This window comes from Nannospalax galili, unplaced genomic scaffold (genome assembly GCF_000622305.1).
Source record: "Nannospalax galili isolate Female #2095 unplaced genomic scaffold, S.galili_v1.0 scaffold109, whole genome shotgun sequence".
In the NCBI taxonomy this organism is placed as follows: Eukaryota; Metazoa; Chordata; class Mammalia; order Rodentia; family Spalacidae; genus Nannospalax; species Nannospalax galili.
In genome coordinates this window covers 2,188,667-2,209,632 of record NW_008360315.1, presented here as the reverse complement: position 1 = coordinate 2,209,632, position 20,966 = coordinate 2,188,667, and the positions used below count along the sequence as shown (strand labels likewise).

General features: G+C 40.3%; 1 protein-coding gene across 1 annotated transcript in view; it reads left to right on the top strand.

Moving 5' to 3' along the window:
- The window catches only part of Palld (palladin, cytoskeletal associated protein), a 298,300-nt gene that overhangs the window by 61,262 nt on the left and 216,072 nt on the right, over window positions 1–20,966 (top strand). The window contains 2 exon segments of the mRNA XM_029559540.1: window positions 5,211–5,352; window positions 6,321–6,344. Coding sequence (XP_029415400.1) covers window positions 5,211–5,352; window positions 6,321–6,344 — 166 coding nt within the window.

Sequence of the window (20,966 nt, the reverse complement as noted above, 5' to 3'; positions counted from 1 at the left end):
TTTTGTCCTTAAATTTCATTCACATGTGGCTTCATGTAGCAGCAGCCTTTAAAAATTAAAATGAACAGATTAATAGGCAGATCATCATCGTTACCTTTGGGGCTTAATAGATCTTCACTGAATAACAGCTGTGTGACTATCATCTTATGAAAGGTTTGAGGGACACAGGTGTGATCAGGGACCTGGTCAAGCTAGATTTATGATCTAGTAGGAAAGCAAGATAGGTGTGAAGATAGGCCTTATGATAGGTTGGAACCAAAACGCAGATATACTAAACATATTGTATAAAATTACCTTGGGTTATATGTATGAGGTATTTCTGAAACATGAATGAATTTCACATTTGCTTGGGTTCTAGCCCCAAGATATCACATGTATGTGCAAATATCTCAATATAAAAATATTCAATCTAAATCACTTGTGGTCCCAAGAATTTTGGATAAAAGACATTCAATCTGTAATTGCATATGGCTCAACAAATTGCTGAGTGATCAAAATGGCACCTACAGGGACCTTCCAATATCTATAGGAACATAGAGATCACTTGGGGGCAGAATGGATTCTTCAGTAGGGGGTGAAAAAAATCAGCTTGGACTCTTCACTCTATTCACAAACATAAATTCCAAGTTAGCTACTGATAAATGTGAAAGCAAGTCTATAGAATGTCTGTGAGGAAGCTTGGTGTGCTGGTTCGTACCTGCAGTTCCCAGCATTTGGGAGGCTGAGGCAAAAGGATTGCTATGAGTTTGAACACACTAAGGAAACCATAGTAAGTTCCAGATCTGCCTGAACTATAAAGTGAGACCATGGCAAAAGCCATCTTTGTTATCTTCCTGTGAGGAATGTTTTCATTTCTCCTCTTTTTTAAAAAAATATTTTATTTATTATTATTTTTTATGTGTATGCATGTATTGCCTGCATGTAGGTAAGTGCACCCGTGTCATGTAATGCCTGCAGAGGACAGAAGAGGCTGTTGAATCCCCTGGAATTGGAGTTACAGACAGTTGTTAGCTGCCATGTGGGTGCTGGGCTTCAAACCCGGGTCTTCTGCAAGAACATTCAGTGCTCTTAACTGCTGAGCCATCTCTCCAGCCCCTAATTTTTACTCTTGAAGCAGACTGAATGCAATGTTTATTAAAGATCTTTTCATAAGCAGTTATCCTGTTTCCAGTGTGCACAGAAAACAAATGATAACAGTTGACAACCTTGTAATCTCCTCCGAATAGCTAACAATCCTAACAGCAAAAAGAGTCCTATAAAACCCTAACAGAAACCAAGTGGCTGCAACAGCCAGTGAAGGGTTCCTTTGACGCTCAGAGCAGGCAGCAGTTGGAGAGCTGGGTGCTTACAGCTACTATGTAGTATAAGAGTTTTTCACAGGCAACTCTCAAGGGCATCTCCAGGAAGAGCACATTACATAGAGCAGTGTTAACTGTAACTTAGCTGATTTGGGGGGCACCCAAGGTCAAACATACCTCTTGTTTGTTTTTTGAGACATAGTCTTACTAAATAGCCAAGGCTGGCCTCAAATTCGCACTCCTGCCTCTGCTTCCTGAGTCCTGGGATTAAAGACGTGTATCATTATCTCCAGCAGTCACACACCTCTTGATTTAAACAGATTAGGTCTGTGCTGGAGGTACAGGGAAGGAAAAAACGTTGTCACATTTTGTTGGCCCTCACCACAAGGTTCTACTACAGTGCCTGACAGATGTAAATGGTAAAGAATTTTTCCTGACACTAAGAGGACCCTCAAAATCTGGACTCAAAACCCTAATTTCCTCCATTGTAGTCTAAACCCTGAGACCCAAACACCCTCTTCTGTCATCTTTCTACCTCCTTCTCACACACAAAAATAAAACCATGAAGGGTTCTATGAGCTAAAACATGAATTAAAAATACTGTTTTTATGTAGATTGATTTTTAAGAAATCGCAAACAGATTCTCTGGCCCCACAGAGCACGCACCACTGTGCATCTCTGGCCTCTGAGCACCTCTGTGCTGGGTGTGGCACGCCTGTTTTCTGAAGTCTACTTTTTCCTTTTCTTTTCTATGCAGCTTCTTTCTGAGGTTTGCAGGGGCCTTTTTAGTTCTGGGTTTAGTGGGGCAAGTTTAGAAAATAATCCTGCTATCCCTCTGTAAGGCAAACTAACCTTGGACTCGTCACCCTGGACACTTTCTCTTTCATTCATCTTGTACATCATGCTGACAGTGCACAGCAGGTGGGCTTTTCCAGTCCAAGAGATTCCTTCATCCATGTCCTCATGCTCCTCTAGAGAAGATTCCAGCACTCCTGCTTGGGGCTCCATTAGGGTAGCTGCCTGGGCTCCACAGCAGAGCTGAACTTTGAGGCTGTGGGTAATGGGGATGCACATGTCCAGCTATGCCATGGGGGCACTTCTCCCCTTAGACTCCGCCAAGGCATCACAATGCCGGGTGATTGTGGTCTATGCTGGGATGCCTTTAGAGGGATCCTGCAGCATCCAGGGTACCCAGATTCTGCACTGAATGGTGAGTCAAATGGCCAAGCACAGCCTCTGAATGTTCTCACTTCTGGTTATGTTCTTGAAAGTCTTCTTAATGGTTTAGTGTGCTTAGTCATGGCTTTGGCCAAGATTAAAAAAATTTTCTGAGCTAGAGGAATGGCTCAGGGGTTAAAAGCACTTACTACTCTTGTAGAGGACCTAGGTTCAGTTCCCAGTACCCACATGTTGCTAATCAGATCCAGGGGATTTCATGTCTTCTGGCCACCAAGGGCATTACATGCACATGGTGCACTTACACACATGTAGGCAAGAATCAGATACATAAAATAAATAAAACCTTTTTATTTTTAAAAAGGTCACTACAGAAGAAGACAAATTAAAGTCCTTGAACAACCATAGATTTTTGTCTGCCTTAGTTTCTTGGCATTTATTATATCTCTTAGTTTCCAATGCTGAAAAGAATGCATAATCTTAAGACTAAATCAGAGTCTCCATTGGTACCTCAGAGCACAACCATGAAAAATATTTGTCATTTACCATAAATGGCTTCCTAGGCATGACAGGACATATTTTATAGGTCAGACCATAGATGCTAGACCCCACACTGTGCTTTTGATACTGTGCTTAGAGCCACTAAATTAACTCTTTTCTGGTTCCAATCACAAAGGAAAAAAACAAAAAGGAAAAAAACATACTTAAAAGCCAGAGATTTTTCTAGATCCAGTGAGACGGCTCATCCCGATTGTCACCAAGCCCGTGACCACACAGTGGAAAGACAGAACCAGCTCCCCCAAGTTGTCCTCCTGGGGCTTCCACAGGCATACCATAGCATGTTCATTCCCCCAACTCCACACAGAATAAATTAACAACTGCAATCTCTAAAAAGTAAAGACATTTAAAGCCAGAGATTTTCTACATTGGAAAATGGAAAAGGAACGCAGTAAGTAGTCAGGTTTTTGTTTTTGTTGTTCTTGTTGTTGAGAACAGGTCTAAGTAGCCCATATTGGCTTCAAACTCTATAAAAGCTGAGAATGGCTTTAAGCTTCTCATTCTCTATCCTCTGCCTCCCAAGTGCTAGGGTTCCAGGCACACTCAATCACCCCAGTTTTTATGGTGCTGGAGATGGACCCCAGGGTTTCATGCACAATAGGCAAGCACTCTACCAACTGTGCTACATCCCCATCCCCAATAGTTGAAAATCTTAAACTTTTCATTTAAAAAAGGTATTGTTACTAATTGCCAAAACCAGACTTCTTACACTTATAATTCTTACACTTATAATTCATTGGCTGACACTGTAGACTTTTAGAATATCCATAGCCCCTTAGCACATCTACTGCAGGACATTTGCAATAGCATTTGTTTTTCCCATTTGCTTTAAGATGTGTGACTAGTTCTTGTTCCAGTTTAAAACAAAATGAGACAGAACATCACCAAAAGTCCACATACTTCGTAATGAATTTGGGTGCAGTTGCTTATGTATACATAAGTTATTTTATCAAAATTGAGGCAAGGCATGATGGTGCACGCCTTTAATCCCAGCACTCAGGTGGCAGAGGGAGGTGGAGTTTGAAACCAACTTGGTTTACACAGCCAGTTCCAAATCAGCTGTGGCTACTTAGTGAGGCTATTTAAAATATATATGTATATAAAATGATTGAATTATTTTTAAATAGCCCCCATCACTAGTTAATCCTGGAGAAGTAAGGTAGAGAGAAGAAGGAAATTGTTAACATTCTGGTATTTAATAACAAACACAAAAACTTTACCTCTTTGCATCTATAAAGTTAAATTAATTTATCTTTCACATCATAAAAATTTATTGGTCTGGAGTTGGAGTGGGGTGAAGAACAGCCAGAGCAAAGAGGGAGGCGGAAATGGAGGTCAATAAGGAAGACATGCAGCATGTTTTATTATTTTACTCAGAATCTCAAAATGAGAAAGCTCCAAGCCCTTAGCTTAATAAGCCTGACATAGGAAACTGGTCAGGCAGAGGTGGGGGCAGAACACAAAAGGTTTGGGGCACACCAAAGCAAATGAGTGTCTGTTTTCCTCTTCCTATCTGGCTTTCCTAAAGATCTGCAGTCCTTTGGGATGTAATTGTTTGAAGGCACTTGCATTCCACCAGCTTATCCTTAAATGTGGAGAAAGAAAAGTGGTAACGGTTACCATCGAATTCCACACATCGGAAGGGTCAGTGCAAATCTGTCAACAGGCCCCAAAGTGCTACAGAGCTATGGTAAACATAACTAATTTCATACCTGGAGATTATGAAAAGCTGGTGATCAGCGGGTTTAAAGATATATATCCCATGCGGCTGGAGAGATGGCTCAGTGGTTAAGAACACTGGTTGTTCTTGCAAAAGACCCAGGTTCAAACTCCAGCACCCACATGGCAGCTAACGACTGTCTGTAACTCCAGTTCCAGGGGATCCTAGAGCCTCTTCTGTCCTCCACGGGCATTGCACGACACGGGTGCACTTACTTACAAGCAGGCAATACATGCATACACATAAAATAAAAATAATAAATAAAGTATTTTTTTAAAAGATGTATGTCCTCACCTGAGTTTGTGGTAATTGTTTTATGATGTGACCTTCTGCGGGGCGGGGGAGTTGTCATCCCTGTGCTCTGGGTTTTGTCTAAGGTTTGGATCTTTTATTCTTTGCTGTGAGATTGCTTAAGAACTCACTGAAGTCCAAGGACGACTTGACTTCTTGAATTTCAGGAACTACAGAACACAGCAGCCTCCGAGGGCCAGGTGGTGGTCCTGGAATGTCGAGTTCGGGGAGCTCCCCCTCTTCAGGTCCAGTGGTTCAGGCAAGGGAGAGAAATCCAAGACTCTCCAGACTTCAGAATTCTCCAGAAAAGTAAGTATCCGTTCTCCCAAATCTTAGTTTGATTTTCTCTGGTTTCAAGAAAACCAAGAAAGCCTTAGTCATTCAGATGAGCTGGTCTGTATTTTCAGAGGGATGAGACTAGATAATCCATAATATTTGAGGGCCAGGAAATTAAACTGTGTCTCCACTGTCCCAGCACATACTACCAGCCTTCCCGGGTCTCTCCCCCTCCCATTCCTCACTACACCTTGTAAAATCGGGAAGCTCTGTGGTTATTCATCTACAGATGAAAACACTGATTTGAATATTGTTTTGCTAGTTTCAGCCTTCTAAATAGACCTTTTCTACAAATCACTGGTGGTCATGTGGACATTAATATAATATATAATGGTGTTATGTTGTTTATGAACTACATAGTAGTTAAAGGAAAACATCTGTTCTTTTAACATTGTGCCTCTAAATCTGTTATTGCATCTCTACTGTCAGTTTTAAGAAGACACTTCGCCTGCATTAAAAGAGCCAAGAACAAATTTTGTTAAAGATGACATTGGCAGTTAATGCTGAAATTTACCAAATAGCCTTTCTGAAGTGATAGCTGTGAAATATTAAAAAAAAAAGATCTACCTAATTTTTATGGGCAGAAAAATAAAACAAAAATAAAACTGATGAAAGTTTGAAAGGTATAGGTACTTTCTTTAGAATAAAAACCCATAAATACTCACAGTAGGAGAAATCATTTTGTTCACAAGTCAAAAGACCATCTATGAACTATATCCTTTTAAATTCCCCAGTTCAAGGTGTTCTTGGAATTCAAGTTTCTATATTTACAGAAATGTAAATTGATGGGCTGCCGTTGCCTCAGCTGTTCCATACGTTGGAGGTGGTCTGTACCGTTTCCACAGACACGGCCTAGCCGAGGTGACAGAAAGAAGAGGTAGTTTACTATTATTCCTGGAACCTATTCTAATAATCTGTCCCCATTTTTCCCCTGCAAACAGAACCCAGATCCACAGCAGAGCCTGGTAAGAGTTTCTCTCTTTTTTCGGGGTAGTGTATCTTTTGAATTTCAATAGTGCTTTGTTTCTGTTTTAAAGCCCTACACCAAATGATGTTTTTGCAATTCCTGGGAAACGTGAAACCCCTTTCAAGACAATATCTTCTTTATCGTGGGGTCTGTGCACTGCAATTCACATCATCTTCTTTATTAGTAAAACGTTAAGTGCTGTTCAGACAAGAAGGTCAGGCTTGGTGACTTAAAACTTTTAAAATGTAATCTTTTATACTCAGAAAGCCAACTCTGACAAGAGGAGGCAGTCCTCCCAAATTTCCAGTAGAAAGGGGGAATTTTTGGAAGACTTCTGTTGTCCAAAACCCACTAAAAGACACTCCACAGCTTAGACAGGGCCAGGTCAGAACCAGAGTGGCCCCTCAGGCACCTCTCATCCATCTCACTAAGCCATAAACTTGTACTATTCTACAAGTCAGTTGAGCTGCCTAGCATATCTCTTCATTCCCAACTTCATGGATACCAAGGGATCCAGAAGCATGGGGGCCAACTCTTCCCCTGTCTTCAACCTCTTGAGTATTTAGGACTCCCCATGAATCAAACGCTGTGTGTGCAGGTATTTCGCAGTACACCCTGCCCCCGCCCAGACTGTTTTCTTTTGTATTTTTCTCATCAGCAAAGCCACAGCCTCACTTATTTCTTCATAGAGGTTAGAAAAACAAGTCATTTTCCTGTTTCTGCTGTTTTTGCTTCTGCTGCGGCAGCAAGCAGATCCTGACAAATGTGCCTTGGGAGTCATGGCCTTGCTCTGACCCTTGCTTGGGAATCCGAAGGTTCCCTATGGGCTACAGCAGGTCAGGTTACTGTGGCCAGCTGGGCTCAGCCTGTCACATCTGAATATCAGGTCTTAAAAAGTAAAGTATGATCCCATGAGGACCTAAAGTTGAAAGGATGCTTCAGAGCATCTTTTGTGGATGACTGGAATTGATCCAGTGGCTTCTGAGTTACAACTGGAGCATGTCACCCCATTCAGTGGGTCGGCCACCACATCAAATACTGCACTCACTCTCCAGACTGTGGAAATACACCGCTTTATGTTTTGTCTGTGACATGTCTTTGTATAAATTGAATAATGCTAGGTCTCCAATGCATGGAACTTCTGAGAATATATCCATTTTGTGTGGGAATATGGAAGCCTTGTAGGGAGCAAGAGTGTAACTTTGCTTTTACTGTTTCAAATAATAATAAGTAGAGAGGTGACAGATAGATGTTTTTAAAGTAGGAACCAAAGATTTTCTTCAGCTACTAAAGGAATAATTTATTATGTATAACATAGGCAAGTTGTTTCTTTTGATGTAACCAAATAACAGGTAAAATAACCAAATAAAATGTACAAATAACACTAAAATCTTAGACCAAAATTTCTAAAGTCACTGCTGAAATGGATTTAAACTGCTTTTGTTGATATATTTCTACTCAGGACTAGATATGCAACTTTCTTTGTGTTGTTATTTACAATTATCAACTACCTAGTTGGTGACAGCTTATCAAATGTTTCCCATAACCTAGCCTGGAAAATCATAAGCTAACTATCATCTTAATATTCAAAGCATTGGTTAACAATTGCCCAGTTTAGTTTTGAGCATGTCCATGTTTGAGGATGGCAAGCACTCCAAGTAGGGCTGGGGAGATGGCTCAGTCAGCAAAAGGCCTGCCACACAAGTATGGGGACCTGAGTTCGAATCGCCAGAGCCCACATAAAAGAAAACCCGTATGGCTGAGCTGACCTGTAACTCCCACAATGGTCAGGGCAGAGACATGCAGATCCCTGAATCTCATTGGTCAACCAGCCTAAGTGAATGAGTGAGCTTTAGGTTCAGTGAAAGACCCTCTCTCAGAAAATAAAGGTAAGGAGTGATTGAGGAAAGACCCCTAACATTGACCTCTGGCTTCCACACACATTCACACACCCACACCAACGAATACACATGCAACACAAAAAAAAACCACACAGATGCACCAAAAAGAAAATGAAACGAAATGTTCAGAACAAATGAAAGACAAATACGTTTGGATGAGGAAGGATTAAGGACGTGGGTCCTACCCTGCTCCCCCCAGCCCCCCCCCTTTCTATTCCAGTTACACTTTCCTGCCCTGCTTTCAGCGTGTGGCACTGGTAAATTTAGTCCTGGAACCACTTGGCCTGTAGAACAAACTGAAATGCATTTTGGGTGGACACAGTAACATCATGGCTAAAAGCCGAGGACTTGGAAGGCATGCCTCTTGAGCTCCGCATCCTAGTAATGTCTAAAAGTTTTCCCTTGTCATGTTTGCTGAATTTTCTTGCTTTTGTTTTCCCTTTAATTATATGTAAAGGCATTTAAGACAATAGAATCCTTGGTCTCAACCAGCAATGACAGCTTTTGCTAAAAGCAAGTATTTCTGGGCAGAGAAATATTTCAGGCAAACCTATCAATATAAGGGAAAAAAATGTAGCTAGGAACTATTAGACAGAAGGCAGGGAATTCTCCTTGGCCTGTGATAGTTTTGCCACCATTGTGTTTACTACGACACTACTAGGATTGTTCCATTTTCCTTTCCAGGAACATTAAAATGCTCCACTTCAGGAAATCCACACATGGAAAAGTTATAAAGTAAAATCCATGGTCTTATTATTTTAAACCAAAAAAAAAAAAATTAAGACATGAATGTCTACTCATATGATTGCATATGTGAATTGATCAGGATATAACCCTCAAAACAAGGCAATTTTAAAGCATGTTTGTGTTTCAATGAAGTTGGGCATGGCTAACAAAATAAGGCATGATTCACTTTCAAATTACTAAACATTTTCCTTATGTGGACCTTGACGTTTCCTGATCACACACACACACACACACACACACACACACACACACACACACACATACACATTCAAACTACTCACTTTTCTTAAATGACATGACTGACTGATTACTACATCTAATGGGCCACTGGTATATTCAACTACACAGAATAAATTCAGGGGCTGGCTTCTCTGATAGCTGTATTTTAGCCACTGTTAAGGAGAAAGGAGAAAAACAGACATGACTACAATGCCTTTGAGGCAAGAAGTAAATTTTATAGGACTGGGTCAGTGATGTTTTCCAAATGCTAAAACATAAATAGCCTTTGAAATTCAGGAAAATATTTAAACATTCAGATTTTATGATGCTCTTCCCTTCCTCTGACATAGTCCTTCTTTCCTGGTCTTTCTCATCTCTCACGGTCCTACATTTTTCCTCCTCCCTTTCTTTTACTTCATCAACTCCCTCATTCTTTTAATCCATTTTTCCTCTTCACTCTTCTTCCTTCTTCATGGACAAGATAGCTTAAATCTCTAAAAATAAAATCAAAATTCCCTAAGACCCAGATAGGGCCCATTAGGATGGATATTTAGGGCAAGAAGGAAATAGCTGATCCCTTCCTCATGCATTTGTGCAATTGGAACAGGTTTTTCTTGTCACTACTGTGCTGTGTCTGTCTAATGTGTTTTACACTCCCCTCTCTGTCTAGACAGGAGTCAGCTTACATCACAAATCTTTTCAGGCTGTTTTGTGAATTAATAACTAGTCAGCTTACTTAAGACCAACATCCGTTTGTCATATTACCTTCCCTGGTCTCCTTTTTTGACATTCTGACTGTACCCTGATTGAACCCTTCAAAGACTAGTCTAGGGTGAAGGGACGAAGACTCATTCACAGATGTTAATACTCAGGCTCTTACTCAGCTGTCTGGAAATAGCCACAAACTGTCTTGAGCTGCTTCTATAGCTTTGGCTAATAATCAAATGGCATGCAAAATTAAAACCACAAAAAGTGCTTGGGAAAGCACAAGTGCCTCCTACTTTTAAAAAAATATTTATTTTATTATTCATTTGTGTGTGTGTGTGTGTGTACATGTGCACTTCATATGGGTCTGCAGAGGCCAGAAGGGAACATTGGATCCCCTGGAGCTAGAGTTACAAGTGGTTATGAACTGCCTGATGTGGGTGCTGGGAATCAAGTTCCAGTCTTCTACAAGAATAGCAAGCACTCTCAACTGCTGAACCATCTTTCCAACCTTTTTTAATTTCTTTTATACACCTCCTATTTTCAATATGAACCTCTGCTTAGCAACGTGATCTATCCCAGCTCTTGTGTAGAAAAGTCCATGTTTTGATTCTTTCCTTCAGTGTGTGAGGAGATTATACTAGTTAATGTACTGAGTGTGAGTGGTGGGAGGGCAGTTGTGGAGACACTGAGAAGCTAGTCGATTGTGCACTGTTAAAATATAATGTACATTTTAGGTTAGGACAATGGGTTGAACAAAAATATATAGAACAAAAATAGGTTATGTACAACCTGTGGTTCCCAAACTATGTGAGAGGGAACCCAGGATACCTCTCCAAACTGTCAGAGGAGTGTCATAGGTTTGAAAATTTTGATACAAACACCTTGAAACTCCATATCTAATAGATAGATCACAACACCAGGCTTAAAATTGTTCATATTTTTTATCATTGTGTCACCATACTTTTTGTTTTGTATGACATCCCATTTTTTAAAACAAATTTATCATTTTTGTTTTATGTGTATGTGTTACTGCCTGTATGTATGTAAGTGCATCCGTGTCATGCAGAGTTCAGAGAGAGTGTCAGATCCCCTGGAACTGAAGTTAAGGATGATTGTTAGCCACCATGTGGAATTGAACCCTGGTCCTCTGCAAGAACAGCTAGTGCTCTTAATCACTGAGCCATCTTTCTAGCCCTTGGCATTACATTTTTGTAAAACTGAGTTTTTTGATGGGTATCTGACAAAAAAGTAAGTACTCCTGAAAATCTAAGTTTCCGGAAATGAAGTTGACTGTGTCCATCTGACTATGAGAGGTTGTACAGCGACAAATGCACACATCCACTAAAGCATAAGTGTGATTACTTAAGAACAAATGGATCATTTTTAATGCATGTATGATTTTCAAACAGTACCTAACATGTTTTGACATAATTTATTAAGTTCTATGGGGAATAACTACCTAATACATGAACTATTGGGTTTATCTATTGGCTTAAGAGCACCATTAAAAAAAATAAATACTGTGATAGTTAAGGTCTCATGATCCAAGAAGTTTTGCTAGTCTTTGGGAGGAAGGAGGAAGATTCAGGGCACTTTTTTGTGTGTACCCAAAGGAAAATTTAAAAAGCTGAACAGGGAGATTGCAAGTTCTAGACCAGCCTGGACTACCTGTTTCAAAACAAGAGAAGTTGAGGAGATGGCTCATTCAGGAAAGTGCCTGCCACACAAGCATTAAGACCTAAATTTGGATCTTGAACTTGGATCCTCAGAACCTATGTAAAAAGCTAGGCATGGTGTGACACCTGTAAGCCTGGCACACACGTTAATTTGGACACAAGTTAATTTGGCCAGCCTGCCTAGTTGAATTGGTGGGCTGCAGGTTCAGTGAGAGACCCTGTATTAAAATAATCAAAGTAGGAACTACTGGGCATTAACCTTTGCATGTACACATTCATACTACAAAATGTATATAACACACATACCAGAGAGAGAGAGAGAGAGAGAGAGAGAGAGGAGAGAGAGAGAGAGAACTGAGCATCATGCCAACTCCATCCTCATCCTCCATTCACCTTCTAGAATGCTGGCGTGTGAACTTTGCCTCTCTTGGCAGACTTTTCTCAAGACATCTGAATACATCAAGAAGAAAAAAAAAAAAGGAAATAATGATTTTGGAGTTTCTTCCCCAAAGACACCACCTAAATTATGCAACAGGGAAAGCCAAATTGACAAATTCCTATCTTGGACTTGGAGTTTCTAGCCAGCTCGTAACTATGTCAGAAAAGCAGAAATAAAAGTCTTCTGAAGAAAATGTTTAGCATGAATGATAAAGAAAACAAACAATTACCCCAACAGCAACTTGGAGACAACAGATTTGCAAAGAGAAGAAAATGTAAAACAAAATAAACACTGACCCAAACAGATAGTAAAATCAGCATTTCAAGAATTAAAACTGAAAAGCTATAAAAGACTTAAGGACATTTTGAAAATAAAAAAGTTTTGAAATGGGGAGAAAAATGGTAGAAGAAATGGAAGTTGAGGGAGTTATCCAGTCCACAAACACACCAAAAAAAAAGAAGAAGAAGAAGAAGAAGAAGAAGAAGAAGAAGAAGAAGAAGAAGAAGAAGAAGAAGAAGAAGAAGAAGAAGAAGAAGAAGAAGAAATCTAAGAACAGGTTAGAAAGGTAGAAAAGCCAGAGAATCAGGCAGAAACTGTACATAACTGTGGTTCCAGGTAGAGAAAAGAAGAGGGAGGAAGGGTATTATCAAAAAAATCATTCAAAAAAATTCTCCGGGGACTGGGGAGATGCTCACTCAGTAAAGTGATTGACACACAAATGAGGACTTGAGTTTGGATCACCAGCACCCACATAAAACTGGTCCTAGTAGCCAGCATCTCTAACCTGATAGCTCTGGAGTGGAAACAGGCAGATCCTTGGGACTTGCTGGTAACCAGTCTAGACAACTGGTAAGCTATTAATTCAATGAAAGATACTATCTCAAAAAATAAGATGGAGAGCAACATCCACCTCTGACCTCCACATGCATGGGCACACACGTGCACATGTACCCATATACACAAATGCACCATGTTCACATGCACACAAAGCACATATACACACATCCACACACACTCAAGTTCCCCAAATTTAAAGCTATCCATTTCTAGACTAAAAAGTCACATCAGATGTACAACATACGGTGTAAATTCAGAGGTATGCACATGGAATCTAAAACACCCTGGACAAGAGCACCAGAGTTATGAGCCCAGGGATAAAAACTTCAGGTTATGTTCAAACTCATGTGATCAGAAAGCCCCAAGCCTTCTCAACAGTCACGTTAGACACAGAGACAATGAAGCAAAATCTTCAAATGTAAAATTACCTCCAACTTGGAATTCTACCCTCAGCCAGACCTCCAGTTCTGTGGGAAGATCTAGTAAAGATATTTCCAGACTTGCAAGATCTCAGAAGTGCTCCTCATCATCTTTGAGGAAGAGTGTGCTCTACCACAAGAGAGATCTGAACCAGAAAGAGCAAGATGCAGATGTGGGGAGCAGGAAGTAGGAGATCAAAGGCAACCTCCAGGAGGGTACCAGCTGTGCACCAGGGAGGAGGGCAACTCCAGACTGCAGGGTGTGAGTCAGGAGACAAACTTGGCGAGGCCGTCCGCACCACGAGCTTCGTTGCCCCGCTCCTTTCTATCTTTTACCCAGATGACAGACTGGCAGGACTACAGGCCAGACAAGCTGCTTCCCTGCTGGGCTATCCCCTCTTTCCTCCCTGTGCTGCCGCCTGGACCAGCTGAGAAAATTCATTTTGTCCCCCCAGAAGTTTTCCACTGTGGCTGAGTCCTGAGATCTGGAAGTTGACCATGTTGAGTTTAAAAAGTTATTTTGGTGGTGAGTCTATTAACAATGCTTATTAAAAGTCCAATTCCTGTCCAGCACTCCACCAGACTACTTCCAGTGAGATGAATGTTGCATTTCCCAGGAGCCTCAATGTTGCCTGCTAAGTACCTCTGTGGGGTTTGGGGTTTTCTTGTAACATTTGGGGAAGATACAGTTAGTTTATGGCCCAAGGAAGTAGCTGAGAGCTTTTTCTAACAGTCATGATTTGGAATTGATCTCCAATTAAAAAAAATAAATATAACTGAGATCCATACTTGATATCTAGAGTTTTTAATTTTTAATATTTATTTTGTGTTTTTGAGTGTTTCACCTGCATGTAAGTGCACCATGTGCATGCAATGGCTGCAGGAACCAAAAGAGGGCATCAGATCCCCAGGAACTGGAGTTATGAATGGTTGTTAACTGCTGTGTGAGGCTGGGAAAATGAATCCAGGTCCTCTGTGCGAGTTGTCCATGCTTTTGACCACTGATACCTAGTTGTCAAGGATGCATTCAGAGGTATCAAAGGAACTGTTATCTTAAAAAAAGAAGATTAAATTGAGGAGAACATACAAGGTATTTCTAAAGCATCAGTAGAATTTGATTTCTTAGACTTGATGGATACAGAGCTTCGTTTCCATGGTCAGTCCTTCAGCTGTATATTTTAAATGGTCTTCTCTCTATAGAGATAGACCATCTTGTTAAAGAACTTAGATTACACTAATTCTAACACTGCACTTACTCAAGGTGGATTTCTTTGGTTTAGTTTGGATCACGTTCTTTTTTTATTTTTTATTTTTTTAGTCAATCGTGTTTGTCAAACCGCATGATTTTAAAAGAAGAAGGTGGATTTCTTGCTAGTGACTCCAGATAAAATATCAAAAGGCTAAGAGGGAGATGGGTTTGAAAATGTCCCTTGAGAACAGCAGACTAGATAATCTCACCCTTTCACCTCTTCTTATATGAGCATCTGTAAATTTGTTTTTGTTTGTGTTTAACCAAGTGTTAATACTTTCAAGAGCTTGAATGAAATTCAGAATTACCTTCTGGAAGATACTGCTGTAATTAATTTTTAGGTGATTGTTAAGAAAAAGAGAATTTATTTCCCATAAAAATAATTTTTGACTTAGTCATTTATTGTATACCCTCAAGTCAAAACCTCAGAAAATCAAACTTAGGAAAACTGGATTAAAATGGATCACAATTAAAGTTATTAATAACTTTTTTCCACTTATATTGAAGACAGGGTTTAATACGGCCCAGTAGGCCTCTAACTCCCTTTATTTGTCACAAGCAATCGTTTCCTGACTTCCAGTCCTTACCAGAATTTATTTTACAGATGTCTTAAAGGTCTTTGTTCAAGTAAGATGCTATCAGATGAGAATTCCACATTACAGCCTGGCTCATCTCATTTCCTCATGGCTGCTTCATGTTTTATAATATCCGAACCATACAAGCCATGGTGTTCCTTTCTTACAACGAAACATGAGCCTGGTGTCCCAGATGGAAGACACTTGCCAAGAGAAGAAAAACTAAACAACTTTGAGGGCATGGGGTTAAACTTTTAGCATAAAAAACACAGTGGTGTCACAACATGACATCCCAACGCTGTTTGTCTTGTTTTACTTTTTAGATAGTCAAGTGGTCATAATTATGTAAAGGTCTATACCTTATTTTACACATGATATTTCTAAAACTTCACATCAAATAAATCCTATTTGATCCAATTCAAACATACAAAGGGAGTTTGTGGAAGATCAATCTGAGAAATGCTGTGAAGCAAGCATTTTCCTCTTCAATCTCAATTTCACCCATGTGCTTATTAACAAACAGTTGTGAGGAGGCTACTGTGTGAGAGAAAATTGGTTTCCGCCCACAGACTTTATATTGTATTCCAGTAACAACTAATATGCTAATTACAAAATAAATAATTGCATTATAAATGGTGATAACTGTAAGGGAAAGGATAAGGATAGCTCTAAGTCTCTTGCAATCCTAAAATCACACTTAGAAATTCTGACAGAGTCGAATCTTTTAAAGAAGGAGGGTAGGTAGATTCTAGGATGGGGCTTATAGACAAAAGGAAAGTGGGTTCACGGGGTGGGGCGGGGCTGCCAAAGAGCCTGGGCTCAAGCTCAGAAGAGGAGAGATGGAAGGCCCAGACCTAACCTGGCTTCAGATGCCACATCCAGGGTCTTGAATTTATGTTCCAAGTCATGGAAGGATGGAAAAATAGTAAAGTTACATTCTTACGGAGTCATCCAATTTAGAAGGGACAATTATATACGCAACCTCGAGTTTACTTAAGAAAGCCACGGGACATTAGAAAACATGGGAGCAAAGGAATATCACATGACTCTTTAAAAGACATTGGGTGATTCAGGAGATGGCTCAGTGGGTAAGAGCTCTTGCTTCACAAACAAGTGGGCCTGAGTTCCAATCCATAGCACCCATGTAAAATACTGGATATGGCCTGCACATGCCTCTAACCCCAGTGCTATGGTGGGTAGAGACAGGGGCATCACTTAGGCTTACTGGGTGCCAGCCTACCTCCAGGTTCAGTGAGAGATCTTGTCTCAGAGGAATGAAGTGGAGGGTAGAGATGATGGTGCAGGACACCTGAAGCTCTCCTCTGACCTCCATACACAACACTCTGACCTCCAGTCACACAACACGCATGTGTATGTGCCACATACGTGTGCATACAACACATGTGCAAACACTACACATGCACATACAACACGTGCATATACCACACACGTGTACACACACCACACATACAACATACATGTGCATGCACTGCACACATGTGCATGCACCACACACGTGTGAATGTACCGCACACATGTACACATACTGCACACTATAAAAGATCAGTTATCAGGATCATCACTTCAAGACCACTCGTATCAACCCTGCCAGATAAAATTTTATGCTGTTTATAAAGAAAGGCCTCAAAGGGCTGAATTACACTATCTACCATGGATGCATGCTCAGGCATTGAACTGACATGGCATTTCACTAAGTGTCTGGAGAGCCTCTGCCTTCCCAGGTGCAGATAATCCTGAGTTGATTGAAGACTGTTGCAGACAGTACAGACTCTGAGAGGATGGATCAGGGATGTAGGCAGCCTCGCACAGGACATAGCCTGGTCCTCGGTCCCTGGGAGCTGGGAAGGCTTCACTAGTCTCAGCAGCATCTGCCCAAAGGAAACAAAGGTGCCATCCCGCCGCAACCCCCGCTGTCTGAAGCCCATCTCCCAGAGGCAGGTACTATGTGAGGATGCTTTCCACAATTTCATAAGGATACCTGTTCCTTTCTTCTCATGACAGCAAGTCCGTATTATAATGTACTCTTGACTGGTCAATGGATCTGGTAACCTAGGAGACACTAAGCCATCTCTTTACACATTTGAGTTCAGTGGTTTATTGGGATAGTAAGAAAGCAAGTTAGAATTTTAAGCACCAGGAAACTCCTTTTACTGCCTCACTTTGCATCTTCAGGCACCTTGTGTCCTAAACTGGGAAAAAACACAGAACTGTAGATAGAGACTTTGTGCTCTAGCAATAACCAGCACACCTGGTGTGAGGCAGGTAGCATTTGGATTGTAGCACTAACTATGCTATTGAGAGATCTGCTCTGGACCAAACCTGAAGAAATGAGAGATTTAGACTATTCTGTCTAAAATCCCTTAAAGCACCAGTAATGCTGGATTTTAATTATCCTTCTCTGGTTAAGTCCACATTTAGCTCGTCCCATAACCACATGTATTCAATTAAAAGAAAACGCCCAGTCTCTTGTACCTTTCCAGTTGAATCTCACTTCCCAAATGATTAATCTTACTTATGTGGTGCTCCTACTTGAATTATTGCCACCCTTTCTATCCTCCTTAATTGGAAAGGCAAGAACTGTGTACAGTACTGTCAAAACACACAAGGTGACCTCATGCTCTCTCTGTCATTCTGTTGTTTTCCTTCTAGTCAGTGAACCCTTTAATCAAATAATTGTGTCTCTGAAACGTATCAGTGTCTTTCAAACCTTTTCCTTAATATGTCAGACACTCGGAATTGATGGGTATTAACTGAAACAGGAACTGAACTAGGGGTTACAGGGCAGTGTTTTTAATTAATTAATTATTTTTGTTTTTTACTTTATTTATTTATTTTGTGTGCAGGGGATTGGGGGGGCACTCAAGTGGGGGTCAGAGGACAACTTGCAGAGTCGATTCTCTCTTTCTACCATGTGGCTCCCAGAGATCAAACTTGGGTCATCAGTGTTGTCTGCAAGCATCTTTACCCTCTGAGCCATCTCATGACCCCAGGGGCATTGTTTCCTAACTGCTGGCCCAATGCTAGCTAAAAATGACTCATCACAGTAGATAGTAACCACCTTCCTTTTTTCAGTGATGAAAAAAACCCAGGACCTTGTTCATGTTCTACCACACACCTACATCCTCAACCTTCCATTGCAACTATCATATTAAAAAATAAACAGAGGCATTTAACTATAATCCCAGCACTCACAAGGGATGATGAGTTCCAAACCAGCCTGGGCTACATAGAGAAACTCTGCCTCAAAAAGACAATATATTGAGATGGCTCAGTGGATAAAGGTGCTTGCTGTGAAAACTGAAAACGCGAGTTTGATCCTTGGGATCTATAAGGTGAAAGAGAGAATCAGCTCCTGCAAACCTGCAAGTTGTCCTCTGACCTCCACATGAGTGCCATCACACACATATACACACACACACAAACACACACAGAAACACAAAACACAAATAAATGTATATTAAAAACTTAAAAACATATGCCGGGTGTGGTGGCACACGCCTTTAGTCCCAGCACTCAGGAGGCAGAGGCAGGCAGATCTTTGTGAGTTCAAGGCCGGCCTGGTCGTTCAAGTTCCAGGAGGGCTGGGGCTACAGGGAGGGGAGACCCAATCCAAAAAAAAAAAAAAAAAAAAAAAAAAAAAAAAAAACCATAAAATAGATAAATAATAGTATCTAAGTTTAGTATTTTCTGAAACTGTTATTGCCAGTATATATGTGTGTGTGTGTGTGTGTGTGTGTGTTGTATGTGCTTGTGTGTGTGCACATGCTTTGTATATGTATATGCAACCAGAGTGGACATAAGATGTTATTGATCCTTCTGTTGGTTCTAATAAATATTTGAAATTCACTCTTTAGAACAAAATTTTCTATGCTTTTCTCAAGGCAAAAATCATCTGGAAAGCATACTAAAAAAATCCTTGGCTCCATCCCAGCTTTACTTAGAGAGACTCAGGGGAGAGAGGATTGCAAAGTCAGCACATTTAAGCAAAGGCTCCAGGTGATTGTTATCATCAGACAGGTCTGGGAAACACCACCATAAAAGAGTCAAGATTCAAAAGTTAAGGATCATCTGCATCCATTCTCATAAATAATATCCCTCCAAAATTACCAGTCTAACTGAGGTGCTCAGGCACTTTAGCTTTAAAGATATACAATTTTAAATAATGACTAAAGATTCTGGGTTTCTGTCAAGGGGCAATTTAGGACAGAAACAAAGCCAGAGCACCACAATGGCACACCCATTCCAGAGCACCAAGTTGTCTTGCTATCCTTTAGTTTCCTTTCGCCTCTACAGACAGAATCGCTGACTTAAAATACCAAAATAGCTTAAGTGCAAATCACATGTCATAGTTTCATAAATGTTCATAGGGTTTCCCCAATTCCTGCAGTGCAGCCTGCGCTGGGGAGACACAGAGGTGAGTATGCCTGAGTTTACTGCTCATGCTTCATGCTGCATGCTTCATGCAATGTGGTATTAGCTTGAGTCTTTTTGAGTCTTTTTAGGCATATGGTATTGAAATTTGGTGTCACAGTATGCAACCTGCATTTAAATGTTGAATAGCTTTTTTTTTTCCTTTTGCTATTATCAATACTACTGCAGCTGGAAGTAAATATCCTTTGAACATCTATCTCAATTGGCTTTTTTTTCCTCTTAGGTAAACACTAAGGATTCTGTAGAGTGTTATCCATACAAACCCATATTCACACTGGGTATACCATATGTGGCTTTCAAAGGACTATTTTGATTGCAAAATGTAAAAACACAACTTATGCTACTCATTGATGAGACACAGAGGGACTTCTCAAGGCTAGTTGTCATCCCCGTGAGTCAGATGAAGGCCAAGGTCACCATAGTTAAACCTACTAGCAGCTGCACCAGGACCTAAGGAGGCCATGTTATAGTGTCCTAAAACATGTTGTAAGTCATTGTAAAAATTGTAAAAATAATTCATACTGTGATCTTTAATTAGTCACTTTTCACTTCTATCCCAGAAAGTATCTTTTCATTGAAATAAGTATCATTGAGCTCTTATGGGATACTGCACTTTTCACACATGGATGCACTAATGAAAAAAATCTATATAATTCAAATAATCAGCCCTTTCTTGTCTGTTTCTGTTGTATCTTTGTAATACATAAATTGTACTCTCTCCAGTCCCACAAGTAGGATTTTTTTTTTCTTTTTCTTTTTGAGACAGGGTCTCCCTGCAACCCCAGCTGTCCTGGAACTCACTATATAGACCAGGCTGGCCTTGAACTCATGGAGATCTGCCTGCCTCTGCCTCCCGAGTGCTGGGATTAAAGGCGTGTGCCACCATGCCCGGCATGAAACTTTTTAACATATCTAAAAGCTAGAAAACTATGCATCTATTTGTAGTTTTAAATTTTGTACCATGTATTTATACAAAATTTTTATTGTGTATACATACTATCAATTCAAAAACATAAATTATAAAATTTTATTTGCTGGAGAGGTGGGGAGAATTTGGGGGGGTTGTTTGTTTTGTTTTGGAGACAGGCTCTCATGTAGTAGCCCAGGCTAGCTGTGATATGGTCAAGGCTGGCTTTGAGCTTTTCAGCCTCCCCCTCCCAAGTACTAGAATTACAAATGTGCCAAAAAATATAAATTTGCAAAGTTTTTTTTTTAAATAAAGCGATCTTAAGTTAATAAAAATGAGGATAATTCAGGAAACATTGTTTGGATTTGTCTTTATAGACTCAATTAGAAGGATTATAAAACTACTAAGGAAAAAATAAGAAAAGTAAAAATGATCTTGTCTTTGTGGTTATAGGATAATTGCAGTGTACTAAAAGATAGTAAATAGTCAAC